Genomic DNA, 15,537 nt, shown 5'->3' on the forward strand with positions numbered 1-15,537 from the left:
GATTCCCAGTCTACAAAAAATAAATCAACAAAAAAAACCCTGTGGAACAAAGGCTTTGGATTTTAATATTTCATTAATTCTGTTAACTGATAATGATACTGGCTGTAGATTATATGTCCACACATGATTTTCAAAATTTTGTTTCAATTACAGATTTTTCGTCACTACCAGAATCAATCAATCAATTTATTTGTTTTCTTGTTTAACAGCAGTCATATTGAAATATTCTTAAATCTAAATATTCTTAAAATACCCACTGCACCACGTGTCCAAAACACTTCCACTTCATCCTTTTACTCCTTTATTTAACAACTTAGTTACTTTGTAAGTACTTTCTTTGCACTGTTATAGATTAATCTGTCCAATAGCATTTCAAGTAGTTAAAACTGGCTTATTGAAACAAAGAGAGGTCACTGAATACCTAGTGTTATTTAAACCCTCAGGTAAACTTCAGAAAGAGATTTCAAGCTGAGAAAATTTAAAAACATTCAAATACATTTTTTTAATTTTATTTTTTATGGAAATCAAGTGTCCAATACCCAAATAAACCCCATTCAAGTTATTCAAATTTATCTGATCATTTGTCAAATCTACAATTTTAGGTCCAGTCCTAACTAAACGGGCAGACAGCCGCCAAGTCCAATGTCAAACAGCAGACACCAGACCTCACCAAATAAATATTAAAAGTCATAGTAAATAATCCATATATGCCCCAAAATTTAACGGGTTCGTCCCCAGCCCATGGCTCCTCCCTTCACCAGGTTTGGTGAAGGTTCAGTAGTTTTTGCATAATCCTGCTGATAAATAAACGGACACAGGTGAAAACACAAATTGGACTGATGAAATCCAGACAGCAAAACTAAAGGTTCAATGATATGAAATTGGTTTCATTTGGGTGATTTTTCTATTTGAATCCATGACCACACACAAAAATATGCTTTGAAATTCAAAAATTTAACATCAAATAGATGAAAGTAAAATATTTTAATGCTATAAATGAAGTGGCACCTTCACATTTACTCTAATTATTATGGTTTTTCTTTGCTGCCATCTAAGCGCCACACTGGCCAGCTACATTAATTACATATCAATGCATCTATAATATAGATAGATAGATTGTTTTCTTCTGGCCCAGTATCCAATGGGCTCCACGGCCTGAATCTGGTGCATATATAGTCTATACGGCTGTCAGCCAATACCAAAGGATACAGTCGAATCTGCCCAGATGTTGAGGTATATGGGCCAGACTCGGGCCAAGCACCCAGGTATATGTTAGTCCAGAAGTTTCATTTTGCCATCTCACTATAAGACTATAGAGCAATATAATATTCTATACTATGAGAACTTTGACTTTTGATACTTAGAAATATTTCCCTGATAATTCTGTATATGACTTACTGACCTATTAAGTAAGGTACCTGAGTAAATATACTTTCCACCACTGAAATATAGGTCTAATATAAACAAATGAACAGGCCTGTTTGTTATTGAAACAGTTTATCAGGCTGTCACATAATTTTGACTTCTGACATTTTTTCCCTTTTGTAAATTGAAATGTTGTGAAATCTACTCTGAGGTGAATTGTGACAAAAGAAAGTAGATCCACTTAGATCCAGATTTGTGCAGAGTAAGAAGCTGTTCCACTTGAGATCAGCAGAGGGAAACGTAGCGCCCTTTTTCCCTCTCCACCTCAGACAATAAAAACAAGGCGAAGCCCACACAGACGGCAGCATCTCAGCCCCATTCAAAGCCTGGCACCCGAGCAATGTCTGAGGAGTGAAGGAAAACCTCGCTTTCGCCTGGGAGAAAATATGGATACATGGCCGCCGAGCTGGGACTAGAGATGTAGTTGCAAGGATGCCGGCCAACTGCATCTCTCGTTTGCTCCTGTTCGCGTCGATCTGCGCGGTTTGGGAGGCGCTGGCCAAATCTCTTCCAGATCAGGGAGCATTTGGTAAGCTCGCCATACGGGGGATGCAGCACAGCACAATGAGGAGATGGGAGTGGTTGCGTTTTTATTGGTTTTGTCGGCCAAACCGTCGATCCTTGCAGCGTTCCGCTTTGATATCGAGTTGCATAGAGGAGGTGGATTTAGGGGACGATGAGGGTTTTTTTTTTTCTTACATCGTGTCCGGTGGATAACGTTGTTTTTGATTCTGTAGATTCATAAATATCCATGAGGTGATATCACACAGAGGGCCACACCAGTGTTTAAGGGCTGCTCGTGCTCATGTGCTGCTCAGATGTGTGGTTAGACGAGCTGATCTGAGAGCTGATTGTTCCCGGGCCTTGATTATAGTCTGCTGTAATGCCAGGCCTAACTTGCTGTATAAGACCAGGCCTTCGTGTGTCATTTCTTTTTCTTTTTTGCTTTGCACATTAATGACACTGGATGGCCCCAGGTCCTGTGGATGTGTCAGTCACCGAACCAGCAGACACGTTTGAGGCCCAAAATGAATTTACATGAAGCAAAGGCAGTGATGACGCGTTAAATAATGCAGCTGCAGCAGTGTTTATGTTATGATGTGCATTTTGAAGGACATTATGTAATTACATTGTATTCTGCTTCAAGCTATTTTGAGATGCATGGATGGTCACAGACAGAGGTGGAGTGTAACTGAGTACATTTACTCAAGTACAATTTTGAGGTACTCGTACTTTACCACTGTAGTTTTCATGTCCTGTCACTATATAGGTAGATATTATACTCTTTACTCCACTACATTATCATTTATCTGAGTTACAGTTACTTTGCAGGTTAACATTTTACATATAAAACATATTATAGTATCAAACCTGTACTTCCCTTAGGGGATAAATAAAGAATCTATCTATCTATCTATCTATCTATCTATCTATCTATCTATCTATCTATGATGCATTTTAGTTTGAACAATCCAACACTAACCAAAGTAGTCAACATTTGCTGGATATCAGTATTAATAAGTAGCACAATATACATAATCAATAACAGATTGAAAGAGACGATCCTGTATAAGGAGGGCTGTACTTTTACTGGTAATGCTGTAGCATTTAATGTACAGGATTTATTTGACAGCTACAGTTACGTTGCAGAAAAGGAAACAAAACAAACGAACACATAATCAGCTCATAAAATGCAATTTGTCATAAATTTAATCCCAGACAGTAGAAAAAGTTGGATTATCTATAACAGAAACATGATTTTTAATATATCATATAATAACATAACACTGGCAGGTTTTTCTGATGCTTCTATACTTTTACTGAAGTGACATTTTGTGTGCCAGACTTTTACTTGAGTATTTCTACATTGTGGTTTTGCTACTTTTACTTACTTTTCGAGGCCTCGCTCTTAGGTCTTTTCTTCAGACCAAACAAATGAAGTCATTATGAAAATAATTGTTAGTTGCAGCCATATTGTGCTTTTAGAAAAGCTGTGATACATGTTGACTGAACCAGCTTACTGACTAAATTCTTACAATATTTCTGTCTCCCGCCTCAGACTTTGATAAACACAGTGAGAATCAATGTTTTAAGGATCTATCTTGGAGTTTGAGGAGGGTTTATACTCCACTAAATCTCTGCTGAAGGATTGTGGGGGAGTGAAAAATTTCCCAGACTCTCATCAATGTGACACTGTGACTCTCAGTGTTTCTGTCAATAGAGCTGCTTCAAGCCACAGTGTTTTAAGTGCTGAGCCCAGATTGAGGAAATCCTCTCCCCACACACACACACACACACACACACACAAGAGAGCCTTTATTGAAACAATTATGGTAATGTCTGACAGCATTTACACAAACAAAGGATACGGACATACACACAAGTACATGCTGCTTATTAACTGAATGCAGCCATTAGTACTGTCACTGTAAAGTTGTGCGTCGAGGGCTTTGTCGCTGGAGGCCCAGAGGGGTTAGAGGACGACAGCTCGTAGTGAGGAAGCACAAGCCAGCTTTTGGAGAGTCAGTGCGTATCCATGGAAACAACCCCCCAGCGTGACCCACATCCAGGCCGTCCAAGAAGCAAGATGAGAAACAAAATGTTCTGGGGTTGAAACACAGGGAAAGATGAAGGGCAGAAATAGCCACGCATTGGATTTGTGATGTGATGGGTGTGTCTGTGATGACTGCGAACATCATCACTACTGGAAATGACCGGTCTGCACCAGAGGAAGGGAGACAAAAAAAAAAAAAAATACTGCATGATGCGAATAGGACAAGTGGATGCTGCTGTTCTGAAATCAACAGGAAGTCAGTAGTTTATCGACATAGTTGGCAATAGAAATAACAGCAGCACACAATTCACACTCTTATAACAATCCAGACATGATACACACATTTTTAGATTCTGTGGATTCAGGAAGCGTGAGTCAGGATCATTAGCTCCAGTGTCTGTCATGAGTAAACTAAACACAGGTTAAGGGGAACGACGAGGTTCATAACTCAGAACTTCATAACGTTTTTATGTTTCCTCCAGTGTCACAGTGATCCAGTGACAGTCGTCTGTACACCATGACGACACTGCAAACCGGAAGTGCTAATAAGTCATTTGGCTGCTTTTATTGGCGTCAGTTTGCCAAAATGTGAACAAATATGTAGGTTTTAAAAAAATGTATTTCAAAACAAAACGCCTGGGTCCGGTTGCACAAAATCACCCTTAAGTTTTCTATTTATGTATGACACCTAATTGGCTATTGTCTTTTGTGCAACAGTTGAACTGACTTTAAGGGATTCCTTAATTATATGACTAAGAAAAGGAGAAATCCTTAAATACTTAAGTGTACATTTTAAGGAAACTTTAAGGAGAAGACTTACGTGTGTTTTGTAAAACTGTTTTTATTTCAAGGAAAGTTTAACTCAGAGCTACAAAATCCATTAACTCCTCATTTTGTGTTGGAAACCTGAGCATCTGAAAAAAAAAACAGGACGCAGTTGTTTCAGTTTTGTCTGAGTAGGGGCCCACAGGGGCCCACAGTGTCAGACTTTGTAAACCTCCAGCCAACAGTGACGCTGCGTGTGCTGTTGTGAGCTCGTTTTTATGCGAACATATTCCCCTGACTCTGGAGGTCATTTTTGGACAGGATCATTAAACTGTCGCATAATGATGTTGTCCTTGTGCGACAGCCGAGGGTGACTTGATGAATGTAGCCCGGCTCCAGTGTAATTACTGCCTTAACACTACAGTGTTGAGTGGAACAAGGAATCTGTGACGGGAAGGCAAATACTGCAAAAGTTTGAGCTGAGGAAAATATTTACTCTTTTTTCTACTGTTGTATTTAGTGCTAAAACCTGTCAGCGATCTGTTATATAATCTGAGCTCGGTTCATTCTTGACCTTGGAAACATTTTAGGGTCCAACAAGGTCCATATCTTGTCGTTTTGGAAGCTTTCAGCGACATATTTTGGTCTTTGTCTGCGGATGGATGGATGGATGGATGGATGGAGGAATACTCAATTGTCATGGAGACGGTTAAGTTGAGCCGGTCCATCTGCAGAGGAAGGCCATGAGATGTGTTTGAAAGCGTATGAAATAACAAGCGAGTTGGACTTTGGACTGTAATTTATCAGGTTAAAAACCTCAAATATTGTGAGAAGATTTCTGTTTCATTTTAACCCGAGTAAATATTTATTCATTACTCGTGTATCACTGGAAACTCTGCTCTCCTCACATGTTGAAGTGTACGCTGTGGATTAATTAACTGGATGTCTACTAATTAACACAATTAGTAATAAAATATAGGATATAAATTTACAGTTACATACCAGTTCTTTTCTCTTTGTTAATTAATGGAACAAACTGAATTGCCGTTTTGTTTCACTTTATGATTCAGTCTGATTCATTGTGTTTTGCCTCTATTGGAGAAATCTGTTGATTCAAGAGTTGTTCCCTCTGCATTGATCTCTTTCCTTCTTGTCACTGTTTTTGTGGCTATTTAAGTGTCTGTCACACAAACCTGATGCCTCCATTCTCGGATGACTTGTTGTTTTTCCAACTGGTGGCACAAGCGTCACTGAGCACAACATCACAGCTACTTAAATAAACATCAGATGTTTGTGGTGATTCAGACGCCCTGACCCTGAAAAATAAGGGACCAGTAAAGTGTTGTATTATCAAATTTCTCTGTTTTATATGATTGTAGGTTTAATATTTGTGAGTCGGACTGTAGAGATTCCATGATTAATAAATTCATTAAAAATATAATAATCCTTCCACATGATGCACACAATATAAAGTGAAAAATAACTGAAAAATATCCAAACCCCAAATTAGGTCCTGTTGCACAAAACACCATTAGTTTTTGACTTAAGTATGACACTTAAGGTTTAATGTCTCCTTAGCTGAGGGAGTTAGTTAAGGGTGTTGCTTGGAAACTCTTAAAAGGTTCATTTTCTTCATTTATTGCCTTAACCGTGGCCACGTTGCAGTTAAGATGGAGTCAGAGGTGCCTTTAGTTTAGTTAGCCTTTAACTGGTGCTTCCTTAATTATAGTCTAAGATAAGGACAAAACTCTCAAAGACTTAAGTGACCATTTTAAGGACCTTAGGGAGAAGACTTAAGGGTGTTTTGTCCAACTGTTTTTATTTTAAGGAAATCTTAACTCAGTCTTCAAATTTAAGGTGTTTTAAATTAAGATTAAGAACCAGGAAGCGTTTGACAGTTTTTGCTTGATAAATAATTTAAATGTTTAATCGTTTCTCTGTTGACGAACTAGTAATGTCAGATCCGGGTAAAATTATTTGGACCGTTTTCTCTTTATGTTCTTACAGAGGTGCAAATAAAAGTCCAGGTGTTTGACAACAGCGACCTGTCGCCACTGGCCGACGCTCAGGTGGAAGTCCACGGGAATCAAACCGTCTTAGCGTCCAGCAGAGCCGGCAGAGATGGCGTCCTGAGGGTCAGCTTCCTGTACCGCGTGGGAACATGGGTCATCATCACAGCCTCCAAACAAGACTATGTCACCAACTCTGTGCCCTGGCACTCCAGCCGCATCCCCTGTACGTCAGTTTATTTAGCATGAAATGTATTTTCACCGTGCTCTGTTTTTCCCTCTGATGATTCTGATGCTGTGTAAAATCTGCCTTGTGAAAAGTCTCACAAAGAATTTAATTTAGTTTCCTCGAAAAAAATTTTCTTCTTGAGTGAATGTCCATAAATCTGCTTAGAAACTCCTTCTTCAAACTTGCCTATTCTGTTTAATTGTTTATACAATGATATTTATTCTAATTTAATTATCCTCACTATTTCTTATTTCTTTTACGGTGTTGCAAGGTGCCATTGAGTGCCTTGAAAGGCATTTACAAAACATATTATATTAGTATATATATTTAGTATATACGCTGTTGCCCATAAAGTTGGAATCATTTTCTTTTCAGTTTAATTGTGGTTTCATTTTCATTGTGATATGTTTGGAAGAGATTGACTGCTAAAGTTTTGAGAAGATATACACTTTATCTGTCAAGAATAAATCACATTGGCACAATCATTTCATGGAAAGAGGTAAAAAATATTTTACTCCAACTTTATGAGCAACAGTGTGTATATAAAGTTCAACAAAATGGATCTTTTTCATTTACAGAAAACAACCAGGGGTAAAATCTACACCCACAAACACTAGATCATAAAGCCAGAATTATCTCATTTTTTTCATTGTTTATTTTGACTTGTGCATATTACTCCATTTATTTAGATTCTTGTGTATAACCACTACAACCTACATGTATAACTCAATATTTAAAGTTATTTTTATTAAGTTTTATTTCTTAATTTCACAGAGACATGAGATATTAGCAGTGGGATGGAGGGTTTTCATGAATGTCTGAATGTTTGTTCTGTTCACTGTGTTCATTCAAAATGAACAAAGGCTAATAAACAAACATAGTTTTTTTATATTACATATATTATTATTTTATATATTCTTTATGTAATAAAACAGGAAATCAGATACAGATTATAATTCAATGTTGACCAAGTATGAAGTTGAATTTTGCCTTTGTAGGGCTGCTATATATAGTTAGGAAGTCCTGATAAAACCAGTTCTACTGCTTTTTTATCATACTTTCATATATTAAATATGGTACTAAAAAGTCTTGAATTTAACTTGCAGACACTCTCAGTCTCAGCTTTGTTGTTGCACCTGGAGATCTACTGTGCTAATTAAAATTTTTCTTTTTTTTTAGTGTATGCATCAGTCAGCCTGTACCTCCTCGTTCAGAGGCCAGGGACTCTTATTCTGTATGATGATGTCCTGCAGGTGCTGTCTGGGTCACCAGGTAACAATAACAACCACATTTGTCCATTTTTCTTTTTTCCTAAAAACCTGAACATTTCCAGATGCATAGTGTCTGCTCACTTATCCTTTCACGCCTTGAATTTATGAGGGATTATCTTCTTACTTTCACAATTTATTGAATCACAGGGGGACTATTTTATAAAATGTACATCTATTAGAAAATGATGGTGCATTTTTAGTTGCTTGGGGAGTTGAGTTTGACCCTTCAACAGTTATTCTGTCATCACGTCTTAAATTAGTCTGAGAGTGTCTGAGAGTGAAGACAGATCACCACCCCTCTCCTCTCCCCTGTGTCTCTTCAGGCCTCCGTATATTTCACTCCTTAACATTTAGATGACCCTGTGTTATTTGCTGCAGCTGTCGCCATAGCAACAGCTGCAGAAGAGTACTTTTTCTTAGTATACACCACAGTAACACCATGTTTACACATTTAAAACACATTAGGACAAAATAAATAACGGTAGCTGCAGGATTTACAGACTGGGAGCGTCTGTGGTTTCTTTTTTTCAGGAGCTCGTAACCAGCCGCTGGTGCAGCTCCAAAGGAAGTCCCTCCAGCTGCCCTCCAACTCCAACTACACTGCGCTGTCGGCTGCAATGACCACAGCCAGGAGTCAGTATGAAATCGGCGGTTTCCCGTTTCTCCTGGGCCAAGAGACCAACAGCTCAGGTAGGAGACAGAAATCACTGCTGAGAACAACACGCTTTACTGGTTTAGGCTCGTTAGTTGAAATCACATAAGAAGATGTGTAAAAGAAGTGTTGAAGCTGATGTCACCGACTTCTCCCGCTCAGGTGCAGAAACAGGTTGGACAGACTTGACAGCTTTGGCCGTGGTCAGCATTCAGCTCTTTGACAAAGATGGTGTCGCAATCCAGGTCTCGGACCCGATCCACATCTCTGTGCCGCTGCCGTCTGACACACGCAACAGGATGGCCACAAGTGTACCTGCTTGGCTGTATCAGCCTAAGACGGGTGAGGAAAACACATAAATCATAGATGCTGTGAAACAACCGTGTCCAGCAATGTAAATTATATTTGCAAAAACATATTTTTTAAATTTAGGTATGAAATTTGATTTTGATTGTAATCCACAGAGATGGAACAAGTATTCAGATCCTTTACTTAAGTAAAAGTACTAATACCACACGGTAAAAACTGTGTGGAAAATGTTACTTAAGTAAAATCAGGAAAACAATTGTCTAAATAATTAATGGACTAATTGTTTCAGCTCTGATTGTAAACACTGTCGGGCAGTTTCATTTATAATTGAGCATCATATTTTGTCAGCTCTTCATATGTTTTGTATGTAAACATCTTACTCTGTATAACAAGTAACTAAAGCTGTATGTATGTATTTAACGATCATCATTTCCGTTTCTCCAGGACTGTGGGTTAGGAACGGGACGGGCTACATCAAAAAAGATGGCACACAGTTTGTCTGGAATGTCGTGGTTCCTCAGATGGGATACTGGTTGGCTGCCTTCCCATCATCCTCAGGTGCTGTAACTCATCTCACCCTCCGTTCTCCTGTTTGGGTTGTTTATCATCTTCATTGTTGTTGCTGTGCCAGCAGATGTTCCTGGTACCGTCTTGGTACTGAAGCGCAGGTATTACTTTTAAGCCCAGAACATCATGTTGATATCGGTCCAGGGAAACGTTTTGTTTGGTAATCTTCTCATAAAGCTGCTGTGATAAAAGCACTAAATATATTTATATATTATAAAATATATTTCTTTTTTCCTGGATGAAGTTAAAACACATACCAGATAAAAACCCACTTCAAGAGATAAGGCTGGTGATATTTTACATTTTTTGTTGTCAGCAAACTCTGTTTGAAAACTAACAATGAAGTTGTCCCACTAACAAGTACTGTGTGTGTATCCGAAGCCTGATATATTTCAGCTCCATTAGCTCCACTGTTGTCCAAAAGCTAAATAGAGTCTACAGCTACAGTAGCAGCTCTGTGAGGCTGGAAGGCTATTGTTAGCATAGCAACATGCTAAAAATGTCAAGGTTAACATAATAATGTTTCCATGTTTGCAATCTTAGTTTAGCATTTTAGCCTGATAACATTTGCTAAATAGCAGCAGTAATAATATATTGGGTTCTTCACCATAGATGTCAAAATTAACAACAAAGATGAGGCTGTCCGCTGCCTTACTCTACAACTATAACCAATCTGAGGACTCATTGTGTTTAAATTTGTTTGAGTTTTTAGAAAATCTGAAGAATGATCCTTAGACGTCTTTCTACCATGAATTTTCTTGCAGGATTGGGTTTGTCTCACCCGGGCCTGAGGGACATCACCACCTACCACACCCTGTTCCTGCTCTCCATCCTGGGCTCGTTGGCCCTGCTGGTGCTCATCCTGCTCTGCGTGCTGCTCTACTACTGCAGGTGTGGGGAGCGTAGGCGCAGGTCTCTGGGTCTAGGTTTCTATCAATAGCAAAAATGACCGAATGTCAGCAGAGATTTTGGTGCTGAATGCGGGTTTAATTTTAGATCAGAGTCTTCTTTCGATATCCTGGCAGACAAAAGGTGCTTCTTTCATTTCTGACCTTTGGTGTCTCTTTACTTTTTAGGCGGAAGTGTTTGAAACCTCGTCGACAACAAGGCAAACCCCACACTTCCAATCTGAACGGAGCGAAGAGAGACCAGGGTACATCTACGTCACGCCTAAACCTGATCTGCGGAGGCCATGTTGAATCTGGTCCTTCTAATGACAAATCTGACATGTCCCCATCTCGAGACTACCAGAGTTCAAGGGAGGACCTAACCAAACATGTCCCGGCTCACATGCTGCGACACGCGAAGGCAAAAAATGCCTCAGGTCCCCAACGAGGGGAAAGCTTCCCCATGAAGGTTACACGTGCCACAGAGACCAACAACTTGGACAACCCTTTGCTGCATGAAGACTACAACCGGAGCTACAGCCCCATGGAGGGCAAAGAGTCTGAATATCACCGACACCATAACGCCAATGACAATCGAGGGTACTCTTCCGATCCCCCGTCTCCGCCTCGCTTCCAAGGCTATGTGCCGAGCCAGTCTGACAAACCTCCAGATTATTCAGCAGCAGCAGCTGACAGCCTTGCCAGACCCACCTCCCTCAACACCCAACCCGGTCAAATCATCTTCTGCAGCTCCATCGACCAGATGAAGGAGAACATGTACAGGAGTATGGTGCCAACCCTGGTCATTCCAGCCCACTACATGCGCCTGCCTTCTGAGTTTTCTGGTAAAGATGGAAAGGACCAGAAGGAGCAAGACAAAGATGGTGCACAGATGGGAGGAGGCCAGCAACATCATCACCACCACTCCCAGAAACAAGGCCAACAGCAGCAACAGCAGCAGCAGCAAGGTGGATCCCAAGGTGACGACTCTGAGGAGCCAAGCTGGGCGTCCGACTCCTCCGGTGGACCTGTGACCATCCCCGTGCTCTTCAACGACTCCACCATGGCTCAGATGAACGGAGAATTACAGGCTCTGACCGAGAAGAAGCTCCTGGAGTTAGGTGTAAAACAACACCCAAGGGCATGGTTCATCTCCCTGGATGGACGAGCTAACGCCCATGTGCGCCACTCTTACATAGATGTTGGGAATGACCTCAGTGGTGGTGGTGGTGGATTTGGAGGTGGTTCCAGCAGCACTCCGCGAGACATCAACCTTGAACCCCCCCTGGAGGCTCAAGAACGAAAATCAGCAGTGAACCGGAAGGGGAAAGATGACCGCTGGGGAACGGGAGGACGGAAGGGCCATGGTGTCAGCAGCGGCGGTGGGAAGAGTTACTCCAAGCTGGCCTACCCTGACCACAGCGAACCCAGCAGCAGCGAGGGACGCCCTGTCTCACCCGAGGAGAACTCCCTCACCCCTCTTCTGGATGAAGGTCCTTCCTCCCGAGGATCCACTATCCCCAGACGAGGACGCAGTCGTGTGAACAGCAGCCGCAGCAGCAACAGCGAGAACCGCCGCGACTCCATGACCAGTCCCGAGGATGATCCAGACGACAAAGACGAGAACAAGAAGAGCCCATGGCAGAAGATTGAAGACAGGCCTCTCATGGTCTTCCACCCAAGGAAGTGAGCTTTTTTTGAACTTACGAAACACTGGGCCTTTAACAATCTTTTCAAAGGGGAATCTTTCCACATCAAACATGGGGGAAGAGTGATGTTTTGACCGGGAGAAATCACAATAGCACAACCATGCTTCACTGGTCCATTTTTCAGGCTGTTGTTTGACTTGTGTTTCTGGTGAGGTGCTCTCGCACTTTCTGATTACTCTTGTAGTCTCACTGTCAGTTAATCCCACTGGTGTCCACTGAGATGACCTATTGTAGACCTGGAGATCTGTCCAGTTTATTGTGAATCCTGTCACCTATCACATCACTGAACCATCGTCTGAGCCATTGCATCTACCGACTGTGGAAATAGCCATTTTATAGAGAAAAATATAAGAATAAAGCACTTACTAATGATTTTAGAATTGATTGATTGACAATTACCAAGTATTTGGAAGTGGATGACATTTTTATGGGATTGATGGGGATTTAGGTGAATTAGATTTCCTTCCCATGACTTACTCTACACAAAGGCTCATATTGATGTTAGAAGATGTGTGCCTGTGTTTGTTTGACTTCTCCCCTGTCATAAACTGTAACTAGAAAAAGTTTCTTTTAAAGGAAACATCTCCCCAAAGCCTGAATATTTAGGGAACCTATCAATTGTATTGATTATTTTCTTTCTTGAGCCCCTGTGAACGGATAATGCAAACCATACCACGTCTGACGCGACTTGCATTTTGCTCCTTCAGGGATGTACTTGATTTCCTCCTCCTTCTGTACTGTGTTCATGTGTTGTAATTACTTATTCAGATAGTAATGATTTGAAAGCGTTGAGTATCATCTTCAAGTCTCTTTGTCATCCTTTCTGTCATTGATTTATCGCAGTGATCAACTGTACAATTCTGCCAAAAGTATGCATTTCTGCCTTTTTCTCCTGTTGTTGAGATATCTTTTTTTTTTGTGTGTGTAAATAGATTCCCAGACATTTGAAAGACCGTTTGGTATAGAAAGGTTGCATGCATATGAATGTATGAAATAAAGAAAAGGCAACAAAAGCCCCTGACAGTTCTTCGGGCTCTTGCGTAGACAACCCCCCTTAATCGCCAAGAAACATGGTCTAAAACAGATATGGCGCAGCAAAAACATCACTTTACTTGAAGATTTACCTATTTAATATTCTACTGAGGTCTGCAGGGGTTGTTTGTAGACAGGGCCTGTACCACTTCTCTCCTGTAAGTGCCTTCTTTCACATAGGATCGAGTGATAGGCATGCAGGTCCCTTTTTTCAAATGCAGTCAGTCGTCACCTAAACCACGCTGTCGAGATCGACAGGCACTAATAAGCACACTGCATTGTGGTAACAACAGCAACAACAACATGTCACTCTGGGGAGCATGCCTGCCAAAACTGACAACTTTTCTTGCGGCTATTACATCCTTGGATATCTTAATTTCTTATACCTATCCTCTTTTTCACCAAACTTGTAAATGGTATGATGAACTATATGAGATTTTATGTCTATACAGTATGATGTGCATGTAACATGTAGAATAGGGTGTTTTTAATGAAACCTTTTTTGAGGATGTTTGGCACTTAATGATGATGATGCACTGGCACATTGAATTGTGTTGCCAAATGAACTTGGTTATATGAAAATACAATGTTTTTTTCCCCCTTAATCCAGTTCTAACAAAATTCACTTCCGGTCGTAAATGTTTACAACAATAACATACTGACCAACACGCTCCCGCTGTTACTAGCATCACCACTGCCGGCGACGCATCAGCAACTGTGAACTTAATTATGTCATCTAGCAGATTTGTAAAAGCTCACAAGTTTCGAACACTTGAAAAAGTTTGTGTTTTGTTTTGTTTTTGTTTTTGTTTTGTTGCAGAGTAATAGGTTGATTATGAAGTGAAAATCTTGAAGGCTGTATAAAAGTCATGCTGACTTCTTGCTCCCTTTTCACCATTCGCTTGCTGTTCATAAGCCTGTGTCAGTAGCCTACAGTACAAACTGAAAATGTGATGTTAAAGTCTAAGTCTGAAGAGTAACGCAGCCATGAAACGATTCCTACTGAACTGTTGTGTCCACTGCTGTAAATGTACATTTTTTTGGGACCAGATACGGAATTACTATGAGTTGTGCAATTGTGGCTTTCCTTGCTTGTTTTTGTTTTTATACGCGAGAGATCAGTGTTTCTCAGTAGATTTTGTGAACTTGTGTTTGGACAGTTTCAGAGAGTATTCAGTCACAGCTGTTTTCACCCCCCTCGAGAGACACGTTTAAACCTGCTTTGTTGGATTTTTTGATTCTTATGAAGGTCAGGAGGATTGAACTGTAGGTCTTCATCCTGTGCAGTAAATCATTTGCTTCATAAACCTGGTCAGTTGTTTGTAAACTGTAAATTGATTCTTTCTGTACATGAGACAAAATAGAAATAAATTTGTTCCCACAGTCTGTCAGCTTTTGGGATTTTATTTTGAAAGGGAGAGACTAGTTTTTCTTTTCAGAATTGAACACAAAGAAACATTTAAAAGAAACAATGCTATTTGTTTTATTTGTATTACACCTTTACACTGATATTGTAGCATAGCAAATTATAATTAGAGCATTAAATTAAATGTAAACAGAGACATGTTTTTCATATGATAAAAGGTCAAGTTCTCACTCTTTCTCAATCAATATGTAATTCTAGTGGTATTGAATTTTTGCAATCATGGATAAACCTCCCAAATCTCAGCCTGATTAAGAATCACTATGGCCATACTTAAGCACTTATTGTAAACTAAACCAAAGCTGACATTCCTTGCAATTTCCCATCAATACTTTTTTAAACTATCCTTTCAAAGTAGCTTCCCTAACACTAGTGATCATTTTGGGGGCTGTAACTTGTGGTGCTGTTGTTGACCTGCACTGCATTATGTTGACAGGTGTTCCTATTATTCTGTCCACTCCTTTCAAAACAAAGAGGGAGACACACCTCTTTGTATAATGTGGTGCAGTTCAACAGCAGTACAGACTATATCCTCCAAAATGAACATAAACAACTCTTTAACACAGTTTAAACAAAAACTGGAGGAGGATTTATTGAAGGACTGTTGTAGCAGACTGCATTGGTACTAAACAATTACACAAACACATACATGAACAGACTCACAGTATTTCTACACTGTGGTATTAACAGTTTTACTTTGGAATG

At 40.1% G+C, this 15,537-nt stretch overlaps 1 protein-coding gene across 2 annotated transcripts; it reads left to right on the top strand.

Annotated features, from left to right (window-relative positions):
• The first annotated feature begins 1,678 nt into the window (after positions 1–1,678).
• LOC130162556 (protein FAM171A2) lies at positions 1,679–14,795 on the top strand. 2 transcript variants are annotated; one of them, XM_056366306.1, is made up of 8 exons: positions 1,679–1,954; positions 6,752–6,979; positions 8,162–8,254; positions 8,785–8,943; positions 9,068–9,247; positions 9,659–9,772; positions 10,546–10,693; positions 10,858–14,795. In XM_056366306.1, exons 1-8 carry the CDS (start codon positions 1,858–1,860, stop codon positions 12,356–12,358), a joined length of 2,520 nt encoding a protein of 839 aa, XP_056222281.1. In that variant the 5' UTR covers positions 1,679–1,857; the 3' UTR covers positions 12,359–14,795. The 2 variants fall into 2 exon arrangements, with proteins under 2 accessions (XP_056222281.1, XP_056222282.1); XM_056366307.1 differs by having other exon boundaries at positions 1,680–1,954; positions 10,546–10,672.
• The last annotated feature ends 742 nt before the right edge of the window (positions 14,796–15,537 follow it).

Source organism: Seriola aureovittata, chromosome 21 (assembly GCF_021018895.1).
Source record: "Seriola aureovittata isolate HTS-2021-v1 ecotype China chromosome 21, ASM2101889v1, whole genome shotgun sequence".
In the NCBI taxonomy this organism is placed as follows: Eukaryota; Metazoa; Chordata; class Actinopteri; order Carangiformes; family Carangidae; genus Seriola; species Seriola aureovittata.

Coding starts and splice junctions, on each gene's coding strand:
- LOC130162556 (XM_056366306.1), top strand. CDS start 1,858: ATGCCGGCCAACTGCATCTCTCGTTTGCTCCTGTTCGCGTCGATCTGC. Junction 1,955..6,751: donor TCCAGATCAGGGAGCATTTG/GTAAGCTCGCCA, acceptor ATGTTCTTACAG/AGGTGCAAATAAAAGTCCAG. Junction 10,694..10,857: donor TGTGGGGAGCGTAGGCGCAG/GTCTCTGGGTCT, acceptor TTTACTTTTTAG/GCGGAAGTGTTTGAAACCTC.